Source organism: Narcine bancroftii, chromosome 8 (genome assembly GCF_036971445.1).
Source record: "Narcine bancroftii isolate sNarBan1 chromosome 8, sNarBan1.hap1, whole genome shotgun sequence".
NCBI lineage: Eukaryota > Metazoa > Chordata > Chondrichthyes > Torpediniformes > Narcinidae > Narcine > Narcine bancroftii.
This window is the reverse complement of record NC_091476.1, coordinates 34,817,042-34,844,525: the sequence shown is the minus strand read 5'-3', so window position 1 is coordinate 34,844,525 and position 27,484 is coordinate 34,817,042. Positions and strand designations below refer to the sequence as shown.

Sequence of the window (27,484 nt, the reverse complement as noted above, 5' to 3'; positions counted from 1 at the left end):
TGTTTTCAAATGCCATGATCCAGAACATTTCACAAGAGAAGCTTCCAGGATATTAATATGTTTTATGCTGTGCAATGGAATGTCAATTGTCACTGCAGCACCTCTAGTGGCTTCAGAGTTTGGCACAATTAGTGGCAGGGAATCAGTAATATTTCCAGAGAGACATATATAGGAAAAAGACACAAATAATCCTTGGGGGGAAAAAAAAGTCAGCTCTTTTCAGGTTGAGGTTAATACAGAAAACTTTCCCAATACTTGGAAAAATGTTCACCAGAGCAAATTGAAGGCAAGATTGAAAAAAAGAGGAATCTTACAAAGCAAATTAGGCAATCATCCACCTCCTGCAGGATGCAAATCAGCAATTCAAGATGATTTCCCAATGAAGTTAACAGTACCATAAAAATCCAAGAACAGCAGCATCATGTAAACTAGAGAATTTTAAGATAAAAATCAATCAAACCAAATTCTTTTCAAAATAAAAGATCAGTCTTTCAATTCAAAATGCTAACAAATTTCAGTTTTCTTCCATATTTTTGGAGTTTTGTTTACAGCTGGCTATGGTAAATTACCGCCTAAACATTAGATCTACTTTTTAATTGTAGATTAACCAAAATTCTCTCCAATTCCATTCTTTTCTCCTTTTCTCTCAGAAATAGTTAATGACATTGGGTGTACATGCAGAGCAAATGGAAACCAATTCACAAGCCATCTGATGGGCAATTTTTACCTGCTAATGAACTTGCTGATGAAGAATCATAACTCATGTTGAGTTGAGAATTTTCAACATGGAAATGAGAAGTGCTGTAGAGGTTCCATTACTGTCACTTAATACAACATTTAGAATGTAACATATGTGAAATTATTTAACACTTGTCTACCATAAGGCAGTTTGTCCAGCGCCCCTCACAGCACCTGGTGTTCCTAGGCAGTCTCCCCTCCAAGTACTGACCTGTCCTGTCCCTGTTTAGCTTCTGAGATCAGACAATCCCAGGCATATTCAAGCTATGAGCTGCTGTGAGGGAAGAGTTGGAATTGTAATGAGGGAGGGGAGCTCACATATGATATTTGCTCAATATTTTTAAATGAATTCTCCACTTAAACTGTACAAAATCCAAGGAAGTATGCACACAAATCTCCAAAATCCCTCAAACATGAATCAACCGAGATATCTTTATATCTTGATGTAGAATTGCATACTTGCAGCCATTATATCTGAATGAATGAGTTTCTGGGTTCATTCTCTTACAAAGGTCACAAAGTTCAGATTTAAATAACATCTTCGATCAGCAATACTTACTCTGAACATGGGCTACTGATACAGAATGATGAAATTGTGCAGCCTATCTTCAAGGCCATGGTTATACAAGGATTATGCACGACAGTGCAGCTGTCTGTGTGTGTGTATACGTACGGGGTGGGAGAGTATGAGAATGAAGTATTCCATTTTGATATAAAGACAAAACAATTCTTAAATGGATACAGCAGAAATATGTTGATTTGAAAAGGGATGTGCATGTCCTTTTACTTGGGGAAAAAAATAAGTTAGCATGCAGATACAGTAAGTAATTAAGAAAGTAAATGCAATGTTGACTTTATTTTCATGAAATGGAATAAGGAAGCAATGAATTCCTGAGGCAAGGGGATCTGACTGCAGTGAGAATGTGGTGGTACACCACCGGCCTACTGCAGGGTGCAACCTCTGTACCTGCAGGAGTGTAAGGGGACAGAACAACACCAGGCTGGCTGTCAATCAGTCAGCCTGAATGGATCAAGCCCCACCCAGTCAGGTGTCAATCACCCTCCGGGACGTAAGCTTGCACTGGCCTCCCGAGGCCTCACTCAGAGTTGCTGCAGCCACAGCCAGCCTGGCTCTGTGGAAGTCTTTGTGGATTAAAGCCTGCTGTACAGTCTTTATCTTTGTGTGTGCCTGATTCTGACTAACAGTGCACCACAATTTAATCCACAAAATTTTCCCATGGTGGCTATGGAAAAACTCGTGTGCGCAGGGGGAATTTAGGTTGATCCGTGCCTCCCGGAAGCCTTGACACGCTTTGAGATCTGGCAGCACGCGGTCGAGGCAATCCTCGAGGCACACGAGGGCGACATCCTGGACTCCGATCAGAAGAGGTTTGTCCTACTCTGGTCAAAGCTGGGTCCCCATGCCTTCCAGGTAACCAAAGGCTGCTCCACATACAAGAGCACAATGGGCATTCTCAAGAACTTGTACAAGCCCCCCATGAATGTGGTCTGTGCAAGGTACCTCCTCAACACCCGAGCCCAGAAACCCAGGGAGATGGCTGAGTCTTACCTTGGACACTTGCGAGAGTTGGCCTGACTGTGACTGGCTGAACCTAGGTTAGGTGTAGAGGAGGTCGAGAGGCTGATCCGGGATGCTTTCATCTGAGGGCTAACCTCGAGGGCCATACAGCAGAAGCTGCTAGAAGACAACATCTATTCCCTAACCAGGACTGTGGAAGTGGTCCAAACCCTGGAAGCAGCAGCCCTGCACGTCGAAACCTTCAATTCCAGGTTCCCCCAGGCTCCCTCGTGGCCCTCTCATATTGTAGCTGCAGCCCCAGCCGAGCTGGGGAGGAGATCGTTGCTGCGGCAGGCGCCCGGGGCCCCTGTAAGTACTGTGGGTCCTGGTGTGGGTCAGATTGATGATTGCGCCAAAACTGCCCAGCTAGGAACTGGTATTGTTCCCAATGCGGCAAGAAAGGCCACTTTGCAGAAGTGTGCCTCTCTAAACCTGCCGGCAGCTCAGCGGCCCTCTATGACCTCCCCTCCGGCACGTGCTGGGCGGCGCCATTGTCCCCGCGACTTCTCCCATCCCCGACTTCGACCTGGCACCAGCAGGAGCACCCACCGCACCACGCCACCCTCCAACCCAGGACGATACTGTTCGGGCATACATCCCCATCCCCAGGGAGCATGCAGGGCCTCCTTGACCACCAGGGGCCCGCTTCAGCCTTAGGAGATGAACCCGCCACCATTACAACCAGAATATGTCGACCCTGGCCATCCTCTCCACGTGGCACCACACCAGCCACACACGCCCCTGCCGCCAGCCCCCCCACTTCCCCTCTGACCAGTGACCAGGAGCCAGTCCTAGGATGGTTACAGAGACCCCGGCGGTGGCCAAATCTTCTCAACCTCTAAATATTGTATGTACATAGTGGGTGTGATTCCTTGTTACTTCCCCCACCCCGGGACAATTTTAAAGAAGGCGGTGAATGTGGTGGTACACCATCGGTGTACCGCAGGGGGGAACCTCTGTACCTGCAGGAGTGTAAGGGGACAGGACAATACATGGACAATCAGTTGGCCTGAATGGATCAAATCCCATCCAGTCGGGTGTCAATCACCCTCCAGGATATAAGCCTGCGCCGGCCTCACTTAGAGTTGCTGCAGCCACAGCCAGCCTGGCTCTGTGGAAGTCTTTGTAGATTAAAGCCTGATTCTGGCTAATAGTGCATCACACTGTTTCCCTTGTGATGGAATCTAGAACTAAAAGCTGAAGGTTGAGGCTTCGAGGAGAGGAGGGAAACTTTCTCCTCTCATGAACCTTTGGAATTCTCTACTGAAGGGTTGACAAAAGAAGAATAAAAGGTTGAGGGAACCAGGTAGAAAAGCAGAGTGGAGGCCAATTTCTGATCAGTTTGAATATTGGAGCAGGTTCAAGAGGCCATTTTGCCTTCTCCTGTTCTTGTTTTTAGTTCTCATATTATGATAGAACTTCAAAAGTCAGGAAGTGGAAAACAGTTAAGTGTTTTTACAAAGAATTCATCATATTGCTTATTGGACTTTCCCCTTTAATAATGTTACATTATAATTTACTTAATGTGCAATTTTTGAAGATATTTTGGATAGTAACGCATCCAGCCCTGCTCATTAAAGTGCTTCATTGCAACAACTGCTTGACTAATTCTTCATTGCACTGCAATGGAATTTCATTAGTCATCAAACAGACCAACAAGCATTGCAACATTACTTTTCCAATAAAATGTCAATACAGAATTTAAAATCTTACTTCAAGCTATTGCTATTCTAACATTTTTTAAGATGGAAATCATGATTAATTTAATATCAATGAGAGGTCCAAATTAAATACTATCTTTTATAATGTTAATTATTAATGCTGTATACAAAATAAGAGGTTACCTATGGCCAGCATTTCAAAGCCACAACTAAATTAGTTGTCCATTTTGTAGCTGAGAACCAAGATTATTAAAAATTGATTTGTTGATATGACATCATATAAACATCGCACAACAAAATTATATTGCATGGTATAAACACATATCAAAAAAAGATTCTGATTTTGAGACAGATTATAAAACACATTTTGAATCTTTGCACAAGAGAATAACATTTTTCTTTTTCCAGCTTGTTAATATTAATATCACATATATTTTCAGAAACTTCCAGAAGACAATGAAAATAATAAACTTTAACATCGTGTTTTTATGTAGATTAAGCATCATATATTTTTTTTACAAGTGTTTGATGTGCTGTAAAAAAATGCTTGCAGCTCGTACTCACCAAGAACATGGACCTGAAGTTATTGAGATTAGTGAAGAATTCATCTATGTTGACAGCTTTGGAATCAAAGACAAAGTATTCTCCCAGTCCTTTGTACAATTTCATCATATTCCCATACATGTTGGAAAGCTTTTCATACTGTTCTCTCGCATACTTGGCAAAACTGTGAGATATGATTAAGGAATTTACACCACATAGAAATAACTGAGACAAAAGGGCAATTTTAATTATCATCTCTTCAGCAACCATATCAATGACAATTCCCTGGGGAGCAAGCGAAGTTGGTTCTGGGATGATAATGAAGAGTGATCTCCCATCAAAGTAAATCATCAACTTATTATTTTATCTTATTCATTAAAAGAGAAGACATCACAAACTTGAAAACAGAAGGTATCACAAGGAAGGTGCTAAACAAGAAAATCTGCTGGGGCAGAGTGCAGAACGCAAAGGTGCAGGGGAAAAAATCAGCAGGCCACAGAGCATCTATAGGAAGTAAAAATGCAGTTGAAATTTTGGGCCTCAGGCCTTCGTCAGGAACCTTTGTGAGTCAAACCACACACTTCTGTTAATTTCTGGAAATTTTTTTTCTTGAAACACGTTTCACATTCAGTTTCTTTCTTCCTTATAAATAAAAAAAAACATTTTACATGTTTGAGAAAGGAACACGACAAAAGCTAAAAGGTAGTGAAAGAAATGCCATCATAACATAAATGCACATTACTGAGTATTACAAAACATTCAAAAATTGAAAATTACAACTCTCGTCAGTTATAGAAGTTATGATATAAAATGAATTATTTATCAAAAGAGGAATTAAGCTCATATTAGATGAATCCATGTCTGTCATTGTGCCCCAGAATACTTTGGTTTAATGGTCATTTTAAACCAGATGAAGTAATTAGTTGCAACTTGATGAATTGCCCCTGGTGCCAAGACTGATTCGATGCATTTTACTTTATCTGCTGATTAAATTCCATTGGACAAGAACTTCAGTAGCTCCCATTCTTGAATTCAGTAACTGTGTGCACTTTGTTTTACATAGCAGCTGCGTGGTTTGAAGAAGCTTTTTTGTGGTATGTGGACTGACCATCAGGAACATTCAACAGCCACTGCCCATTATTATGGCAGGCATCCTTCCATGACACCTGATAAAAGGAAAGTTATGTTGATCAACTTGTCCCAAAGTGCAAATTCCTTTCATTCCACTGTCTATCATGGGTTCAATGGGTGCATACATAGCAATGATATGGATTTCTACAAACCTTTGCCGAGTTTCAAAATTGATTTATATCTCAGAAAATGGCAGTAGAATGGGACTCGTGGAGGTGCTGTCTGTTCCAGTGAACCAGTTTCAATCCTCACCATTGTGCCTGTGAGGCATCTGCATGTTCTCCCTCTGACTGCATGGCTTTCCTCTGGGTGCTCCAGTTTCCTCCCATGTGCCAAAAGACATGCAGGTTGATAGGCAAACTGGCCACTGCAAACTGCCCTTGTCTCAGGAGTGTGCTAAAATCTAGGAATCGTGGGGAAAGTTGGGGCAAATAAAATAGAATGAGTGCAGACTGACTGAAAATGGGTGCTTGATGGTCAGTGGTATTGGGTGGGCTGAAGGGCCGTTTCTGTGATGAATTAGTTTATAATTTTGACTGAATATATAAAGACCATTTCAAACATTTCTGTATCCCAAGACCCCAAGTTAATTTTTTTCACTTTATCTGAAATGACCATCCCAAAATATTACGAAACAATCAGATTAATACTACGAGAAAGTAAAAGGGTCTCACACTTAGCTGCTAATTTTCTGGGTTGGTCAGAATCTATCCAGGTCATAATTTGGGAGAAATTTATTAGTGGGTGAGTTAAGTGAACTTCGACTCAAATTTATACTTTGACTCCCATTTTGACAAAGTGGAAACTACCAACTGTTCATGATCAAAATACTCGAGCGGCTAAATGAACATAGAACAATTGCAAGTGGTGCGACATTCATTAATTTTAAATGATCCAAATGTTTTGTTTATTGTTCCACCGCTTCAAGGGAACAGCCATTAAGCCTGAGTTCATCAGTGAAATGTGATGCTTGGTCTTCCTCTCCCCAGGTTGGGGCCTGGAGATTGGAAATGTGGTCAGATTCTTTTGCGAGACACTTAACTCAAGATAAGCCACAAAAAAAAAATGACCAGAAGTTAAGCAAAATTTCTATCCTCATATGCAGCAAGAAACTCAAGAGTGTCAGTGATGAACTTACAAACAGGCTGTCAGAAGAAAATTGTGGAATGGTTACTTTTCTGGTCTTCTGTCCCTGTTCTAAATGGCAAAATAAAAGGATTTTCATACATCTGCCTGTCCCCATGGTCTTAGAAGTGTTAAGCACAGAACAAACATTCTGCTGAACAATGGACTCAACAGATTAGGCAGCATTCATGGGTCTGTCAACATTTTCAGTTAGGACACTTTCTCAAGACTAAAGTACAAATACCAAGTACGTCATGTTCTGGAGTCACAACGAGATGCACAACAGGAACAAAAACATTCTCACTGCCCATTTACACAAATCCAATATTAATCTAATGTTGTTCTCCTAATACAGTAAAACACCTGGTATCTGGTTGATGCCGGATAAACATGTTTTACGGGTGACTACAGGTCGTGTGACGAGGCACACCAAATTTAAACTTCTGTTTTTTCACCGATTTATTTTCTATGACCTTTTTTGCCGGTCGCATGAATTCCAGATCACAGAGATTTTACTGTATTTCTCAAAAACATCTTGCAAGATTATGTGCCATAGTTTCTTTTATGCTGTAAACAAACTCTTGGATGGACTTCCAATTCATATATGATGCTTTGTACTGTTTCACTGTACTTTTTCTTGAACTTTATACCCTTCACTTTTGACCTGCGTGACACAATACCCTGTACTTTTGTTTTATTGCAATGCTATGTTTTTAATATTGCACCAAGTAGAGGTTGACTTGCTGGACTGAACGCAAAACATTCTTTTCACTGTATCTATGTACACGCGACAATAAATAATGAACGATTGTCATGCTGGCTTAGTTATGATATTTGTTTAGGTATAACAAAAAAAATGTTTTGAGTGGTGCAGCTCTGTGAGCCTTACTAATTCTGCTTCACCATGAAAGGTTCTGTGAGCACTGGTAGAAGGGTAAACTATCCACGTCAACAATAAAGTCACCATTTGTGTCTGCACCACTGAACTGTTGCTTTCTTGTTTTTTTTCTTGCACAAACTGCAACTGTGAATATTCATCTATCTTTGATATTTATTATGTCCTTACCTGCCATTGCAATTGGTGTTTTTAATGTACCTATTTAGATGCAGCAAAGCAGAATTAAGGTGCATCTGTACACAATCTTTATGTATATAACCATATAACCATTGGTATGACAACAATTTTTGATTGAACATCTGGCCTGTAGCTGTAATGGCAGGGAGGAGCAAGGTTAAGACTTGTGTATGGATACTAATGGGTACTGGTAGCCTTCTGATACAATCAAGGGAAATATGGAAAAGCATAGAAAAGACACTGCAGTTTCTTGTCAGAAGAAGGGTGATCAGAGATGGAAGGGAACAACAGCAAAGATGAGGGTAGTGCAGGCTTGATGGGGAACATATTATGTGTTAAGAAAGCAATATGGAGACATAGGGTGATCTTAGCACGGGGATAGATAATCTGATCATTTAGCCAATTATTTAATTCTTTACCAGCAGACTTGAGGTCAGTGTTGTGATACTAAAACAGGTACCTCAAAGATGATTCAATACACTTGCTGGACAGACAAAATAAGTAACAACAAATCAACAAAATTAATGACTTGATCACTTGAAGTCTCAGTTACTGAGTACATCAAAAGGCAGAGATCAATCAATATTTTTAAATTACAAGGGATTCAAGTTCAAGAAAAAGGCACTGAAATGAAAGATTAGCTTGATCTTACTGAATGGCAGAGTGGGCAAATGGTCAATCCCTGCTTGCACATCTTATGTGCTACCTCTTACAAGGAAGATATGCATAAGGATGTATGATAATTTTCCTATAAGTATCTGATTGTATAATCTACACTGACTTCTCAGAGCTAAGGGAGAATTGCTTTGAAAGTCTGGTTATGAAGCCAATCAACACCATTCTCAGAAGAACCTGGACCAATTTCCATTTGTCTATCATCCCTCCAAACTACATTATATCAGGCGGGCATCAAGAACATTTACATTTGGTGTTGTTCACTGACTATAGCTTGGCATTTAACACCATTAAACCAGCAAAACTAACAAATAATGTCCCGGAAACCTGGGAGTCTGTTTGCTCCTCTACAAATGAATCATCAACTTCCATCTCCAGATCGTAATCAGTATGGATTGGCAACATCACCTTCTCCTTGTTGACCATCAACTCAGGGAAACCACAGGATGTGTGATTAGTCCCTTGCTCTATTCCCTCCAAGTTCAGTTCCAAAGCAACCCATAAATTCACTGATGCCACAAACTAATGCAGACCAAATAATGGGCAATGATGAGTCAGAATATGGAATGAAGATCATGAATTTGATTGTGCGATGCCAGAACACCAATCTTGCTCTTGATGTCAACAAGACCAAGGAGTTTACGATAGACTTTAAAAAGGAAAAGCTGAGGGACCAGGTGCCTGTTTTCATTAACTTGATGGCTGTGGAGAGGGTTAATACCTTCGCATTCCTGGGAGTCCATATATTGAGGACCTCTCCTGGAGTAAGCATATCAAGGCAACTATGAAGAAAACACACCAATGCCTCCACTTTCTTGGAAGACTCAGGAAATTTTGCATGCATTTGAATACTCTATCAAACTTCTTCGGGTATATTGTACAAATAATATTGACTGGTTCTACCGCAGCCTGGTTTAGTAACTCAGGAGTGAGGAACTCAGAAAGCTGCAAAAAGTGGCAAACTGGCATCAATCTGCCCTCTACTGAAGACATCTATTTTGCTTTTTATACATAAAGAACAAAATATTTTTCATTGTCAATTTTCAAACTTATCTTCCGGAGTGGACGTTCACACAGTTTAAACAAAGCACCGTATGTACAGTACTTACATAGGCTGAATGTGAGGTGACATCGCCCATATGACGCATGTGCAATGCATGGCGTCAATGCATCTACATCGTCCATGGCATTATTCGCCTACGTCCGAAAAAGCCCCAAGACAGAAGAGCAAAACGGCTTGAGATTCACAGATCCTGTGAATCATTCCAATGATTCAACATGGTGGTTGACTATGGTAAGTAAACGCCACCTTGGTTTATATTAAATCTCCTGCACTGCAAGGTGGCAAGCTGGACGCATCATCTGTGTCATATTTATTAGTCCATTGTTGCGGAACACCGGCAGTTCAGTTTAGACTACAGGAAGCCCACAAAATTGTCTAGGGCTGCTGAAGGAAAAAATTTGGAACGGGAATAAGTAATTCATCTCCATCCTGAATTTTTTTTTTTTACACAACCTGCATTGCAGGAATTTTGCGAAAATTTCCTGTTATGCAATAGCTGTGTAAAAACCATATATATGAGATGCTGTCTCAAGAAGGCAGTCAACATCCCAGCCAGTCTCTTCTCACTGCCATCTTGAGTCAGCATGTACAGAAGCCAGTATAATATTTACTTTTTAAAATCTTTTTGAATTAGCCATATGTTATAATTGCTTAAATGTCTACTATCTCTTTTTTCAGTTTGACTGTTATTATATTGAGTAATATATAATAGTTTTATTTTTATTATATAACAGATTTTTTTCTGTATATTCCTTTTTATATATTACCTTTGATTAATGGCTTCTACTTATATACTATTTCTGTAAAATCCAATAAAAATATTGAACGCATGTACAGAAATCTGAAGTCTAGCATCTCAGGCTCTTGAAACTCCCCATAATACCTCCCCAAACAAGGATCTGCTTCAGGACTAAACTGCAGTTGTGAATATTTATTAATCTATCCTTTTTTATATTTATTAAGTTTCCTGCTTTGACATATTATGGTAATTTAATGGAGTTGCTGTATCTAGTGTACCTGCGTGTCAGTTGCAAGTAAGAATTTTGGTGTGAAAACACAATGCTGGAGAAACTCAGCAGGTCAAACAGTGTCCTTTATACTGCAAAGGTGAAAATATAGAACCGAGGTTTCGGGCTTGAGTCCTTTTTCAAGGTATGATGTTTTGGTGTATCGAAACATATGCACCTGACAATAAACTCTCATTCTCATAATTAAAGGTGCCATCTTTCAAACAAATGGTTGAGCTGTTGCTCTTATTTTAAAGCTACAATAATTTGGAGATTTTTCTAGTACCACATTATTTTTAATTTCTCAAATACCATCACAAACACAATAGACCTGGTCATTGCTGTAATTCTGTTTGCATTAGTGACTTTAAAGAATCTTTGTAATCTCACCTCTACCAATGTCTGCCTGAACTCATCCTCTCAAAACTTGTCCTAGATTCAAATACTGGCATCTTCAATGTGCGAGAAACTGGTGTACTCCCAACGGCCTCCAGTTGATCCTGCATGAAATGAGGCTGAATGCTTCAGCGCGATCTTTGGGGCCTCATTTAGGACGCATGCTAAACATGCAACCTGGTCTAGACCATAAAACAAACTCTGATAAATTTCCACATTGAGTGCATGCTTCACAAAACTAATGACCTTGAGGTTTACTATTCTAGATAAATAATAATATATGCAAAGAAGGGCACGACCCTGAAAATAAGATGCCAAATTGAACTAAGTTTGTGAAACATTAATTACAAAATCTTTTAAGTGGTAATTAGATTGGTTATTCATATGCCATTTATTTACCCTATTCACCTCATTCATTCCATTTAATTACAAGTATTTCAACTAATTAAGTTAAGTAATAGAAGCATGCAGAATTTTTCTTCCTTCAGCTGTGCACTTTTGCCCTTCCCTTTGAAGACTTCCCCACCTCAGACTCCATTCAAAGCTATCATGGAAAGCCACAGACCTGTTATAAAAGCCTGCTAATGCCATTACAAGCTCAACGATGGTGTGTCACCATGGGCCAATGCTACACACCAGCTAATTTTCTTTTCATTAAGAAAATATTTTGATTAATTTAGTACCATTCAGATTTCAATTCGAGGATGATGTGATACTCAGTCGAGAAACTACATTATCACAATGGTGCTGTGCCATAGAAGAAAAAAAGTAGTAAATGTTAAGCAAAATACAATTTGCTGGAGGAACTTGTTGGATTGAGTTATGTCAGTGAGGGAAAAAAGATTGTCAATGTTTCAAGCAAGAACTCTTCATCAAGATGAATGTTATGGGATTATATAAATTGACTGAAATAGTATATTGAGCCATTAACCTATTTTCTCATCCAGAAATCGATTTGAAATGTATTTTCAACATTCTGTAATTCTACTCAACATCCCCATATTTATATTTATTTTGAAAGTAAAACTTCCATGAATGAATTTTAGTAACCTTGTTTCGAGGGAGGGGATAGTTTAGTCAGGATAATTTTTTTTTCCCCTTTTTTAAAATTATTAAGACAAATAAGTAAAGGGGATTTAATGACAGATTATGGATCATTTCACAGAACATCATGATCACATCAGAGAAGTATAAAATATCCTATATAAGGGAATTTTACATATTATATGTATAATATTTGTATTCAATATTATTTTTGGATGTAATATGAGTTATGATTTAATTGTTTAATTTGAATGATAGAATTTGATGTCTTGAAGGAAATAAGTTATGTAATAATTAGTAATGCTTCTAATTTACAATTGATATGTGATATGATTTGATTGATGTTATCATTAGTTTATCTTGGGTAAAGGATTCTTGTTAAACTCAATAAAAGTATTTTTTAAAGAAAAATGAATTTTAAAATATCAAAATATGTATAAATCCTAGGCTATTTTAGTTCAGTTACCAATGCCCAGTTTAATGTTTTTGTGAAATCAAGGCAAAAGTTTGAATTTGTGTTTTGATAATTATATTTGTTCATACAAAATTCTAATTGTTCACACATGGTTTGGTGAAAAAGTTTAAATAATGCTTCTGTTCATTAAACATGGCATCTGATGTGCAGTAACTCAACACCCACTGTCCAGAAGTATCTAAATGAATGACAAAGCAATTTATGCAAACAAAGTATTTGCATTTATATTGCACTTCCCTGATCTTACATCCCAAAGCACTTCACAGCTGATGAAATACCGTCAAAAATAGAAAACACGCAATAAGTCGGGAAGAATTATTGGAGAAAAAAAGAATTAACACTTTAGGTTCATGAAATTTCATCATGGAATTTGGTTTTGGGCAGAGCTGGAAGTACCATGCACAACAATAAAACAGATACCAAGGTAACCTGTCTGATGATATTATTTGAAAAGCAAATATGGTCTTGATACACTACAAGCTCTGTGCTCCTTTAAAGAGCATCTTTCCTGTCAAATTTGATCGGATAGGAGTTGAAACGTCAACATAAACAGCTTTAATGGTTAGAGAATATAAATGTCATTCTTGCAATGAAAAGCTACTCTTCATGAAGGAAATATTCTATACATCATTGCAACTTAAGCATGTGACCTTATCTATGCCCAAAGGATAGTCATTTTGAGCAAACTAGACATAAGTTGTCTGAAAATGATTTACACAAGAGACTGCAGATGCTGGAATGAAGATACTGTCCTGATGAAATGTTCCAACCCCACATATTGACAATGATTTTTTTTTCTCTTCCACTGCTGGTGCTTGACCCATTGAGTTCATCCAGCAAATTGTTTTTTTTTTGCCCCAGATTCTGGCATCTGCAGTCTCTCCTCTGTGTTTGCAGGTTAGTTGAGCTCCATGTATTACATGTACTTGCCTGTGCACACTGTGATTAACTCATCAAATATCCATGGCTTGCTGTCTGAATTAAATTCTCACCGCTTTCCTGGTTGGACCTCCACTGTTATTGATTTGCTTACTTAATCTGATGAATTAAACAAATTAGTATCCTTCACAATCAGAGACTATAAGCTGTGAATGGGGAAAATGGGAATTAGGCATCTGTGCACAAATGTGAAAATGCTGCTGGCAGTTAACAATAACCTGAGATTAAAAATGACTGACATTTCCTATTGTAGAATGCCACTGACACAAAGGTAGAATCATAGAATAATTTAAAAAACCTGAAGTACAATTATGTGAAATCAAATTTAAATGTTACTTTGTTTTTTTTTTGGGGGGGCGGGGGAAGTAAAAATTTAATTGCCATTTGAAACTCCTGTGCATTACATATACTATTTTGACATAAAATGGAAAATTGCTCCAATTACAGTGTAATTAAAACGCTGTGGTTTGCTCACTGTGTTTGAGCAACAAAATGACATCTTCATTCATAATTCAATTTAATAATGAATTACCTGTCAACACAATCTCATCATCCACACTATAAAAGACGCTCAATCGGCACAATTCCTCACCACACATCCTCAACATTAAAATGCTACACAGTGGGTGATTTACTTTTCCAGCACACACAGACACATACCCAAATCAGAACACAATCTGAAAGGTGAATGGAGGAATTCTGTTCCAGGACTTCAGAAGTGCTTATTGCACCACTTCAAATAGTGGCAAGGGATCTTGTATATTGCCCTGAATTGAAAGGTGGAAATGATTTAACTTTACATTTGAAACACAGTACTGACTCAATATTTTCTGTTGTCAGATAGATTACATATTGAAATCTAAATTTTGCTTGAATCTACAAAACTGAATTACTGGTGAGAGTTTATAAATCAAGTCAAGCTGACACATGATGGTGACAGAAACGGATTCAATATATTTACAATTTACAGGAGAGCTGCATTCTTTCACATGGAATGTATGAGATACACTCATAGCAACAGATCAACAAAATTTAAATGTTAATATTTATGATTTATATTTTTTTTGCCATTTTGATATTCAACACAAACTACTGATAACACCATATTGTTCCCCCCCCACCTCCCCCCAATGATTCAGGATTTCAACATTCAGCTCAAACATGCTAATTACCAAAAGCACAACAGAGCACACGTTAAGTGATGATTCTTTTCATCTCAATATTTTAACCCACTATTTCTTCTCTGTCATCCTATATCCACTGCATGTGGTTACATTTCATGTTGGGGTATAGTTCTGTAGGAGCCAGCAAAGCTTGCATGTTGGAAGAAATGAGGGGTACATTAAATGACAGCATCAGTGTGACATTCCAACTTGATTCAGCATCCATTAATGCAGTTCCTAGCAGGGCTCAGTGAGTAGGAACCAGGAGTAAGATTTTTTTCCCCCTCTCAGTTCAAGGCGCAGCAAAGCTCATTTAAGTATTCCCTCCATCGCTTGCTTAAGTTCAATGAACTCAGTATAAACCAAGTCTATTCACTTTATGCAATTAAACCCTTATTTAAACGCTCAGCATGTCCCTTGGAGAAAAGGCTGACATGTTATTTACAGTATCAAGTTCCTTGATATCACATTTAATCAGGGGCTGCCTTGATGTCAAGGGCAGCTATCTCAATCTGACAAGTGGAATTCATATTTTAAGCAAGGCGAGGATGAAATTTGTGTTCATAAATTCAAAGTTTGTAGTAGCAAGTTACACTGGACAACATTTTTTTTTAAAGGTTTGCTCCCTGAATAAAAATATGGGATTATAATATACAACTTCAATCTGAACACAAATATAATGATAGATATATTGTATCACGTAGGAAGTTGGAGAAATATTAAATTAACTTATATTGAATTTAGCACGGACCATATACTCGCCACAAATGTAAAAGAATGTATCACAGCTGTTCCAACATTGACAAAACATTTTTGCTCTATTGAACCTTCCTGAAGTCAACAAATGCTATTGTTAAGTAAACTCACTATTCTATTGTCTGAAGAACATGTGCATCGACATGCATTCAATCTTTATCAATGTAATGCACCTCATCTGTATATGTGAACTGCTTTCATAGCCTGTCTGCATCTATCCTGATTAAGCATACCCAGGCCAAAGTCAACATTTGCATGCCCCAGGCATGCTTGAATTATTATTTTTTAATTAAATTAGATTAACAGCACTGTAACAGGCCAATTCGCCCCTACAAGTCCATGCCGCCAAATTACCCCCCCATTAACCTACATCCCGGTATATTTTTGAAGGGTGGGAGGAAATCGGAGCTCCAGAGAAAACCCATGCAGACACAGGGAGAATGTATAAACTCTTCACAGACAATGCAGGATTCAAACCCCGTCTGGTGCCGATTGTTGGTGCTGTAAAGGCATTGTGCTAACTGCTATGCCAACCGTGCCGCCCTTTGGACTGACCGAAGCAGCTTGCTTTGTGGGAAATAGACTAGTAGACTTAAAATATAAGAGGAAATCACAAAATAGGTTATATCTAAAAAATATGTCCGTAATAGCAAACTTTTAAGGTGATTTTCATGAAATCCATGAAATACAAGTATTCAGGAAACAAAACCTTCATTGCCCAGTGTTATTGGTTAGCTCGCTTAGTTTAATAACAGAGATTTCTGTCACTGACTGCAAGTATGGGGTTGTAGTTAGCCAGAATGATTTTTCCCTGTTTTTATGGATACAAAATACCAAAGTAATGTTTCACATCTTCAGCATCTCAGCTTGAACATTGTTGGGTCCCAAGCAAACAAACTTCTTGACCTAACATTGAATTAAATGATTTGGCTCATGAGATAGGAGTAAGTAAATTAGCCATTGAGGATTTATTTTTTGGCAAGATATTCTGCTTGGTATTTTCATCCAATACTTGATGTTCATCACCTCTGAGGAAAAGGAGGCTTCTACTTCAATCAGTCAGTCCCAGGTTGGCAACAAAACCTCAAGTATCATCACATTGAGCACTGCATCCCTCAGGGCTGTGTGCTCAGTCTGCTACTGTTCACGCTGCTGCCTCATGGCTGCACTGACAGATTCAGTTCCAACAGAATCATCAAATTTGTGGATAATACAACAGTTGGCCTCATCAACAAAAATGATGAGTCGCATTAGAGAGATGAGGTTGAAAGGTTCATAAAATGGTGCAAGAACAACCCAAGTCTCACAAAGGAGATGATTGTGGACTTCAGGAGGACAAAGGACAACCATTCTCCACTGCGCACATCAATAATTCCATCATGCAGAAAATGGAGAGCATAATGTTACCAACCGTGCATATAAAGAACAACCTTGCCTGGATTCATAACATCCCCTCTTGACCCAGCAATGACACTTCCTAAGGAGGCTGAGGAGGGCAAGGCTACTGACCCCTATTTTGACAAATGAGAGTGTCCTGTTGGCTGCATCATTGTGTGATACAGTAGCTGCAAAGCAGCAGACCAGAAGTCAAAACAGAGGATCATTAAAACAGCCGAGAGGATCACTGGGGTTTCCCTTTTCTCTATTGATGATGCTTACTGGGTGTGTTGTCTAAAAAGTGCACAAGGATTTAAAGAAGACGCTTTCAATCCAGTACGCAGTATCTTCAACCCTCTCCCATTAAGAAGGTGATACAGGTGCATCAAAATCAAGACTGCCAGCATGGGGAATAGCTTCTTCTGACAGGCTGTGGGGCTAATGAATTGTATCCTATAACCGTAAAAATCATTCCAAATATTTATCTGATCATTATGTACTGGGCATTGTGTGGTTTTGTGTGTGCATCATGGTCTGCAGAGTGGTGTTTCATCAGGTTGTACATGCAAAATCAGATGATAATAAATCCCCATTAATGTTGCTAGAGGTCCCCATTTTTCATGGTTGCTTGTTTAAAATGGTTGGATCTATGGAAATGTATCAACAATCTGCTAATTCTGTTCTCTCCCCACAGAAGCTGTCCGAATTGTTGACTCTTTCCTGAAGTTTCTTTTTGTTTTCTTCAAGGAATAGAGCAATTTTTAAGTAATATTAATAGAAGATTCTTGAAATTCTAAAGGAGCAATTGAAACTCCAGCTGGAAACACATTTTATACTGAATGCAAAATTCTGAAGGACCAAATTATGCTTTTACTTTTTCCGCTCAAACTGCAATTATTGTTTAAAGGTCCAAATATTCAGTGCTTCAAAACAATTTTCAATTATTGATGAATATACAATATGAACACAATAATTAATATTGTGCATATCATCCAAAGAATTCCAAGAACAATGAGATTTGAAGTTGCAATCCTTTGAGAGTAATTAAGAAAGCTTCTAGTGAGATAAAAAAAACAAACATCAAAAGAACAATGGTGTCTAGATATTACAAGTTAATCAAATATTTATAAACTGGGAACTTCCTGCTCATTGTATCGTCTTGTTTCTAAATGATATAGGACAGAAATGAACATGATTTCTATGGAGCTTGTCAATTTCCTATGCAACATAATTCAAACAAAGAAAATTAGCTATGCAACCTATAAACTGACTTCAAACCTGCTTGAACCAAAAATACAGTACGAGACACATTGCTTGTGTAAACATGTGAGAAAGCAATACCTTAAAGTTTAAACTGGACATTTCTGATTGAAAAGACATCACATTTCACTCAAACAGCACAAGAAATCTAAAGCTCTCTCTATTAAAATGCTGTAGAGATGTTGGGTCAATTAAAAATTTTAAGATTTCAATCAATATATTTGTTATCTCAGGGACCAAGCGATCATGCAACAAAGGCTGAGGCATGGAGATGAAGTGTACCACGAGGCATGTTTAATTGAACGAAATAAAATGAGCAAGAGGTTGAACGGCCTCTTTCTGATATTTTGAGAGTATGAGGCTAAATGACACAAATCCTAGAGACATGCATTGCTTCTGAAGGTGCACCAACGATGCGTAATTTGCTCATTTACATGATTCTGTGTATTGGCTTATATTCCTGAGAGACTCACAATACAAAGTTAAAGGCTACCACTTAAGACTGTCTGCACTACCAAGAATCGGCAAACTGACTACCACTTATTTTGGATAAGATGCTCAACCTCATTAAAAATATCCCAGATATTAAAGTGTAGATGTCACTAGTTGACAGTATTGATATTATACCACGATGAAGGTGATTCAAAACAGGTGAGTGGCCCTGTACTCGTTTTGGGCAAGAAGCCCTCCATTTATAAATTTCAAAAGGCACTGGATGAGATAGCAGACATGACAATGGTTGGAATCAAGCGCAGAACACATTGGTATAGAACACTGAAAAGTGCAGCACAGGAAAGGACCCTTCAGCCAAGAATGTCTGCAATGAGCATGATTTCAGATACTGCTTGCCACCTGTTCCAGGTACCTATTGTGATGTTTCTTTTATTATAATAAAGTAACTTGGGTTCTTTTGTATCAATTATATTAATTAATTGTGGGACATCCAATTGCATTTACCCCAAAGCGGAACATATCACTCTCCAGTGCCCTCTAGCGCTTAGGAGAATCACCAACTCTCAATCACCACATCCTCTTTCCTTAAGATGTTCAATCTATCAACATTACATGGTAATACAGCATTCATCTCAATTTAAAGTTAAACACAAGGATAAACAACACAAACTTTTAAGTATGCAGTTCATTTTCTTTTAGAGATTCAGCCTGTCTGGTGCTTTGATAATGCGTGTGAATCTTCTTAACACAGGTACATGTGTCAGGTCTGCTGGTCCACAACTGTCTAGCACTGGTGGTGTTTCCTTCTGTTGTGGTTCAGGATGGATCTTCTGCATCTGTCTGTTCTTTTTTTTGAATATTTGGTTTTTGATTTTTAAAAACTCACAGAATTCATATACATATATTCATATATATATATATATATATATATATATAAATATATATAAATACACACATAGTCTCTATTTATCCCCCCCCCCCACCCCACCACCACCACCCCCACCTGCCCATCGCTACTGGAAAAGTTTATCTAAATCCTACCAAAACCCAAAAAAAGACAAAGAATTAACAATAAATATACCTCCAAATAAGAAACAAAAACCTGAAAGGAAAAGAAAATCACTTTGTCTGTGCTCATTCCTTTTTCCGTATACTCACTCCCTGCCATATTGTGACAGGGTGTTACCTTATTCCTTTTTAATTATTTTTTTTTAAGTGGGGAATTAATCTATTCCATTACCTCAGGGTTTTCCCAATATTCTAAACCACCCACCTTCCTTCTTGTCCTTTGACAGTATTTGCATTTTCAGCAGACCCTTTTGATTCTTTCTCAGTATTTAACATCTTCTGTTCTGACCGTGTAGGATCTTGGATTTACTTCCTTCAGAACAGAGACCTTCTTGTCCCAGGTCAGAACAGTGGCCTTCTTGACCCAGGTCAGAACAGTGGCCTTCTTGACCCAGGTCAGAACAGTGGCCTTCTTGTCCCAGGAGTTGTAATCTCTGAGTTTCACTGTGTCGTGTTGTGCCAGTGGCTCCAAGCTTCTTGCTCACTTGTCATTGTTTGCTTTTCGTCTCCTTTGCAGATACTTTTGTTTCCGTTTGACATCTCTGTTGTTGCTTGGGTCTGTAGAGTAGGGAAGTGTGGTGTAGTCTAGGTCTCATCAGGAGCTCAGCGGGTGACATGTCATGATCAAGTGGTAAAGCTCAGAAACTCAAGAGACCTAGATAAGAATTTGAGTCACTGTTTTGTGCTTTCTTTAGTAGCCATTTAACTATGTGAACTCCTTTGTCTGCTTTAGTGTTTAACTGTGGGTGCAGAGGACTTGAAGTCACATGTCAAAATTCATACACTTCTGCAAAGTTCTGGAATTCTCTACAACTGTAGCATGTTCCATTGTAACTGTAGATGTTTTGAGGAATTCCATGTCTTGCAAAGATCGACTTCATATATTTGATCACACAGACAGCAGACGTTGGGAAGCAGCACAATCTCAGGATAGTTCAATAGATAGTCAATAAACAGCAGGTAATTCTTTCCATCCAGGTGGAACAGATCAATCCCAACTTTTGCCATGGCTCCTCTGGTTGCTTTGCATGATGGTACAGACAGGTCTCACAGCTTGAGACCATCCTGTCAATGTCAGCATTTATCCCCTGGCCAATAAAAAGCAGTTCTGTCCCTCCTCTTGCATTTTTCCATCCCAAGGTGTCTCTCATGCAGCCTTTTCAGCATCTCTTGTCACAGTGACAGAGGAATAATAATTCTGCTCTGTCCGAGTAGAAGCCCATTGACAATACTCAGGTCTGCTTTGATGTTGTAGTATTGCTGACATTCACCTCTAGGCCAACCTTCATTCAGATTCTTGATGACCTTTTGTCAAACTGTGTCCTTTTCGAAATGCAACTTTTGGATATATGGAGGGGACAACACCCAAAGGAGAAGGAATACTCATATTATTCAGGTAGACATAAAACATACTCAGGGATTCACATCTGTCTCTGTGGAGCTCTTATTATGCGCTTCACTCTGAGTCGTTGCTCTGGACAATGCATCAGCCAGCACATTAGGTTTCCCTGGTGTGTACACCAATTCAAAGTCATATCGTTGTAGCTTTATCATCACGGCAACACCTCAGAGATTTTTATTGTTTGTAGCAATTAATGGTTTGTGGTTTGTCTCTGCTACGAATTTTGGTAGACCATACACATAGCTGTGGAATTTCTCGAGTTCATAGACCATATCTAGGCACTCTTTCTCTATTTGCACATATCGACATTCAGATGTGGTCATCATCCTTGATGTGCATGCAACTGGCCTCCAATCTCCCACAGCCTGAAGTAGTATGGCACCTATTGTCCCTTTTGAAGCATCCATAGATATTTTCATCCTTCTGAATGGGTCAAAGAATGTCAAAAGCACCAGTTGTGTAGTTAGAATGGTATTCAGTCATCCCTATTCTTCCTCGTTAACCATCCACTTGTATTCACGTGAGTCATGTAACACTTCTTCAGGTACGTTGTTTTGGAAGACAGTTTTGGTATGAATTTGCCAATTAAATTGATCATTCCCAACACTCTTAATAAAGGTATTCCTCTACTTATGTCTATGTTCCATTCTGCCTGACTGGTGGTATCTCGAAATGGACATATGTTGGCAATGTAATGTATCCACGTTATCATTTGTCAAATATAACATGGTGGCCACCAAGGCCAGCTTTCACGAGAGGTTGGCCATTGCTGCCAATCAATCTCTCGTGAGAGGAATTATTTTCCATAGATAGGCCCGACTTTCACCAAAAATTGCATAATTTTTATATTTTTTCTTTAAAAAAATTCGGTCATAAATGTGGATGACCGTAGGTCACATAGGTGGTAATATCCTTTTTGACTGTGGGTCTAGGCATTTCTCTCAGAAAGATGATTTCCTTCACACAAAACAGACATTTTGCTCTGTTTAGCTTAATCCATACTTCTGAATGCATTGTAGCACTTTGATGAGACTCATTGTGTTGCTCCTGTGTGGCTCCCCATGGGATCATGTCATCCATGTACATGCGTACCCCATTTATGCTTTCCGTGATGTGCTCTATTGTCCTGAGGAACACTTCAGGACCTGAGGAAATTCCAAAAGGCATCCTTAAACAGGAGTATCGGCCAAATAGTGTATTGAATGTACAGTAATTTGTGCAATCATCATGTAGTTTTAATTGCCAGAAGCCCTGGGATGCATCCAATTTGGTGAAAAACTTTGCACTGGCTATCTCACTTGTAATTTAATCCCAGGTTAGAATCTGATTATGTTCCCTCTTTATATCAGTATTCAAGTCTTTTGGGTCCATCCACACACAGAGGTCACTGTTCTTCTTTGACACACACCATTAAATTCACCCATTCTGTGGGCTCCCCCACTTTCTTTATGACATCTAACGCCATCATTCCCTCGAGCTCCTGCTTCAGCTTGTCTTTTAGAGGTGCTGGAACTCGCCTTGGGTCAAGCACCCTCTAACTGTATCTTAGAGGTGAATGGTAGAACATCAAGCCCCTCAAAGATGTCTGAAAATTGATCCAGTATTTCCCCTATGCTGTTATGTACATTGGTGCTGTTAATGTGGTACACTCTCTTGACTTGCCTTAAGTTTTCACATGCTTTGTCACCAAGCAGTGATTCATGTCCATCTGGGGCTACCGCAAACATGATGTGGTGCTCTTTACCTTTAACTTTCACTTTGAGTCTATATGTGCCTTTCGTTTCAATGCACTGTCCATTCTAGGTCTTGAGCTCAACAGAATTTGGATGGATGTGTGGCTTTATATTCATTGCCCTGATGTCGTATTCACAGGTCAAACTGGCCTTTGCCCCTGTGTTCAACTTGAAAGGAATATCTGCTCCATTTGCATGCAAATGGCACTATTCATTTGTCCCGCTCAACTCTGTTCCAGCTTGGCTGTTCAATGCCTGTTGGTTTGAAATCTTCCAATACTACCATGCCCACAAAAAATGTATCACTGAGAGCAGTTTATTCTACAGTGTGATCTCTTTCATTTCTGTTTCATTTCCTTTTGGAAAAACATTGCTTTGCATAATGATTCTGTCTTTCACACTTGATACAAATTTTTTCATAGGCTGGGCATTGCTTTGGTGCATGTTGAGTCCCACATCATTTACAATTGAATGTTCCTGTGTTGCTTCCTGTGTCTTGTTCTCTGCTTATGTCTGCATCCAGACACTGTGGCTGCTGCTGTGCCTTTATTTTAATTGGCCCTTTCACTCTCTTTATGCTGCAGAGCTAATTCACTGGTGTGGCATTATCTTAACAGCTCCAGCTATGGTAAGCTCAGTCTCTCGTAGTAACCACTCTCTTACTTTCTTGTCAATAATTCCGAACACAATTTTATCACAGATCATTGATTCATGCCGCAATCCAAAATTGCATGTACTTGCTTTCAATTTCAAGTCTGTTTAAAAAAAAAATAACCAAAGACCTGCAGCTGCGTGCATGAGCAAAACACCTACCACTTGAACGTTTCATTTTCCTTTGGTGACCAGAGTTCATAGAACATCTAGATAACCTTGTCAAATTTGCCTCGGCAAAAATAAACGTGTTGAAAACCTCCAGTGCTTGAGGTCTCGCTACAGAAAGTAGCAGTGCAATCTTCCATGCATCTGGTTTGCTATCGAGTACAATGGCTGGCAGATACAGCATAAATAATTGTTTGAAAAACTGCCACTCGTGGTCGACATTCCCAGTCCAATTCACAGCATCAGGATGCTTCATGCTTTCCATAACTCCTGCTGATACCCACTCCTGGTCCTCTGCGATGTTTCTTTTATTGCAATAAAGAAACTTGGGTTATTTTGTACTGATTATATTTCATTAACAACTCACGATCTCGTGGTACATACATTCTGCATCTAACCCGAGGTGGAACATATCAGTCTCCGATCCATCTCATGGTCAGGAGGGTCATCAATTCCCAATCACCACACTAAACACCCTCAGTGTGTGTAATAAAAAAGCCTGTAACATCATATTTAAATATTCTCCCTTCATCTTTAATGAATGACACCTAGCACCTGACATTATTGCCAAGAAGAACGATTCTGTCTGCCCTACCTATGCATCCCGTCATTTTAGAGCATTGTCTCAGGTTTCCCTAGAACCTCTGATGCTCAATACAAAACAACCAAAGTTTGTCCAACCTGCCTCCATAGCTCATACCCTCTAATTCAGGCAGCATCCTGGTAAATCTTTTCTGAACCCTTTCCAAAACCTCTACATCTTTCACAGAATTGTAAAAAGAGCAATGCCCTCAAAGATGAGGCAAATGCATACATCTTCAAATGCCATACCTTATCAACTGCAACAATATTAGAAACTAGCAGTGTACCAGCCCTATTACATTGTATTTGCTATAAAATGGTCAATGCCCATGCCCGTGGCCATGGAAGGTATGAAATCATAGATCTTCTCATCCTCATGCCTAAAACTCAATCTCACATGTCCCCGTGAGGATTCTATTCATTTCAAGCAATTCCTCCATCTTCGACATACCTGCTCCCAGGATGAGGTAGGTCTTCCATGTGAGATCATCCAAAATTTCCTCATTTAAAAACCGTGGCTTCCCCTTCACTATATCCTCCATTTACCGCACAATTCCCCTGGCCTCCTCTGTCCCCAGATGCAACGAGGACAGAATTCTCCTTGCCCTTACGTACCACCACCACCCTCCGCATCCAACATATCATCCTCGTAAAATAAAAAAAACAGCAGATTTTCTTGTTTCACTCATCTCACATGTCAGTTCACCTTCATGTCATAATATCTTATTTACAAGCCATCAATCACATAAATACACATTTTCATCTGTCCCTGAAGTACAACTGTACTCCTATGCATATAAAATGTATTATACAACACATCTCTTTCACAATAGCTTAGAATAACAATCAGGCAATGGTAGAAGCGCAACCATATGAAAAATTCTAAAGGTTAATACACTCAACTTGAAGTCATGTCTCACGTTTGTCCGAATTAACATGCCCTTCATACGATGTCCCTAGTTCACAACATGCATATTAGAACAACCAACCTCCCAGCCTTCCACCCCTAAAACCCCACCTCAAAATGTAAAGAGACCACCTTTCATCCTTCTAAACTTCCAGTAAGCATGATCTAATCTTGCTTAATCCACCCTGCCTCTCCTCTTGTGCCAAAATTAGACAATTGAATTTTAAATCCACTGATGAATATATCCGTCTCACCTATCAATATCACAGTGTATTCTAAATGAGGACTGGCTTCCAAGTTGTTTATTGTATACTGTTTGCTTTCTGCCCCTTGTGGTCTTGTATCATCACACACATTAACCAGATTTTCTCCATTACAAAATCACTATTCTTACTCTCAGTACTCAAGTATTCAACTCTTGCTCAAAATGTTGATTTCCCTTTGCAAATTAATTGCTTCTGTCCCACAGTGCACTTTGTATCAAAGATTGTATATCATGGGCAACAAGATGCTTATTTTATTAACTCATTGATGTAAGTTGTGAACAGTTGATGGACAAGCAATGTTCTTTGTGATTACAGAAGACAACAAAATTAAAATAATCTATTTATTCCTTCTTTCTGCCTTTAATAATTTTCTATTCATGCCAATGACCCACCACAGATGGAATACTGACCTATTGTAATTTAGATCGCAAATATCAAAACTGTGAAATGCTGGATGTGAGTGGCTTATAGCAAAGGCAAGAACCTGCTGGCACCAACTCACCACACTGGTCCTGCACAGGACTTCGATGAGCAGTTTGAAGGGAGCAGCCATACAAAAAAAAAACCTGAACGTGATCACAATAACAAGCTTGATATATCATGTCAAGCTGCAGGAACCTAAAATGGCACGTGGTGCAGAGCTTATAAGTTATTCCTTCCACACAAGCACCGCCTTGCCACAAATTCTCATGTTTATTGGTCCCATTCACTGTCTTTGTTCCTCTCAGCATTACCTTTTTTTTAAAAAAAACTGAGTTTCTCTCATATCATTGAAGTCATGTTTCTTCCTGCACCGCTCAATTTTGTATTCTCTTCTATAATCTCTTATTTATTGATAACCAATCCTGATTTTGTGAGCATCAAAATTGAAAGCAAGGAATTAAAAAAAAACTAAGCATATTTGCATTCACACACAGATGTTATCCTCATCCAGTAAAGGTACACCTGTAGAATCACAGTCCTGAGGGAAAAAAAAACACCCTGACAATGTTTAAATTGTATTCTGAGCCCGCTTATTATTGTTTATTCTTCCTTCGGCAGTTATAATCAACCAAAAATAATTACAGATACCCAACCAGATGAATGAAGACGGAAACATGGAGAGCTCAGATAGAATACAGTGGCTGTGCCCATTCATCCCTTGCACAGTAATTGGGAAAATAATTGATGAGGGAACAGGAGACTTGGTGAAGAAATTAAAGGCAGATAAGAATAGAAATTTATCAAAAACAAAGCAAGGTTTCTTTTAGGATTGATACAAACTTCAAACGTAACTTAATTGTGAAGATATAAAGATCATCAATGTGAAAGGTGGCATCTAGGGGAGGCCTTAATGATCTTGCCTTAATTATGAATAATTTGTGTACCAGCTCTCCAACCAGTATATTAGACAATGATATCAGTACAGTTTTAAGACCATCACTGATATACAGACCTTTATTGAGCAATAAAATGTACTATGATAGCCATTACTGTTAGATCGAATCATAGAGAGAGTTGCCATTCTTCAAAGTAATAACTTGCTATAAAAAAAAGCAATAGATCAACAGTTAAATCACATTGTACTGGTGTCTTCCTCCCTTTCTGTCCTTTATTTCTACCAATTCTTAATACTTAATTTTCTAGCTTCATTCTCTCCTAACCCCTCTTCTAAATCCTTATTTAAATTTACCTTTGTCTAATTCCCAGTTTACAGCTGTCTTCACCTTATTTCTTATTAATGGGACCCCGCCGTCTCGCATTTAGAGCTTGTATAATGCTTCCATTTAATGATTTCCATTTATGACCACCCTCTTTTAATTCCCACATTAATTGATGCTCCAACCTTCTTCTGAATTTTTTCCTTGATTTTCCTAATGGCTCAGGGTGTAACCGTCATTTGTGATGTGACCCATAAGCTCCAACGCTGCATAACTACTTTACATCATGTTCCACTGCTCATAAACCTGTTTACCCAGTTTTCTAACTGGCACCAAATCCCATTCACAAATCACTTGATCTATACCGCATGATTTAAATGTTGTAACTTCGCGCCATATCCCTCACTGCCTCTTCCATCTCTGACCCTCATTAATATCTAAATTTATTAAATATTCTGAAGCCAATCAGTCTTTCAGTTTACCGTTGATAGTGGGCAAAGGAGTTGAGGGTTATGGGGATAAGGCTGGAAAGGGGTACCGATGGTAGTGATCAGCCATGATCTGTAAAATGGCGGTGCTGGCTCGACAGGCCGAAGGGCCTACTCCA

The 27,484-nt window shown here is 38.8% G+C and overlaps 1 protein-coding gene across 12 annotated transcripts in view; it reads right to left on the bottom strand.

Annotated features, from left to right (window-relative positions):
* diaph2 (diaphanous-related formin 2) overlaps positions 1-27,484 on the bottom strand; it is a 569,879-nt gene that overhangs the window by 159,275 nt on the left and 383,120 nt on the right. For all 12 annotated transcript variants that reach the window (XR_011343050.1, XR_011343048.1, XR_011343047.1 and 9 more), the window contains one exon: positions 4,543-4,708. Coding sequence is in view for 3 of the 12 variants with exons in the window: in XM_069893430.1 (XP_069749531.1) it covers positions 4,543-4,708 (166 nt within the window). In the remaining 9 variants the exon portion in view is untranslated. The remainder of the gene's footprint in view (positions 1-4,542; positions 4,709-27,484) is intronic.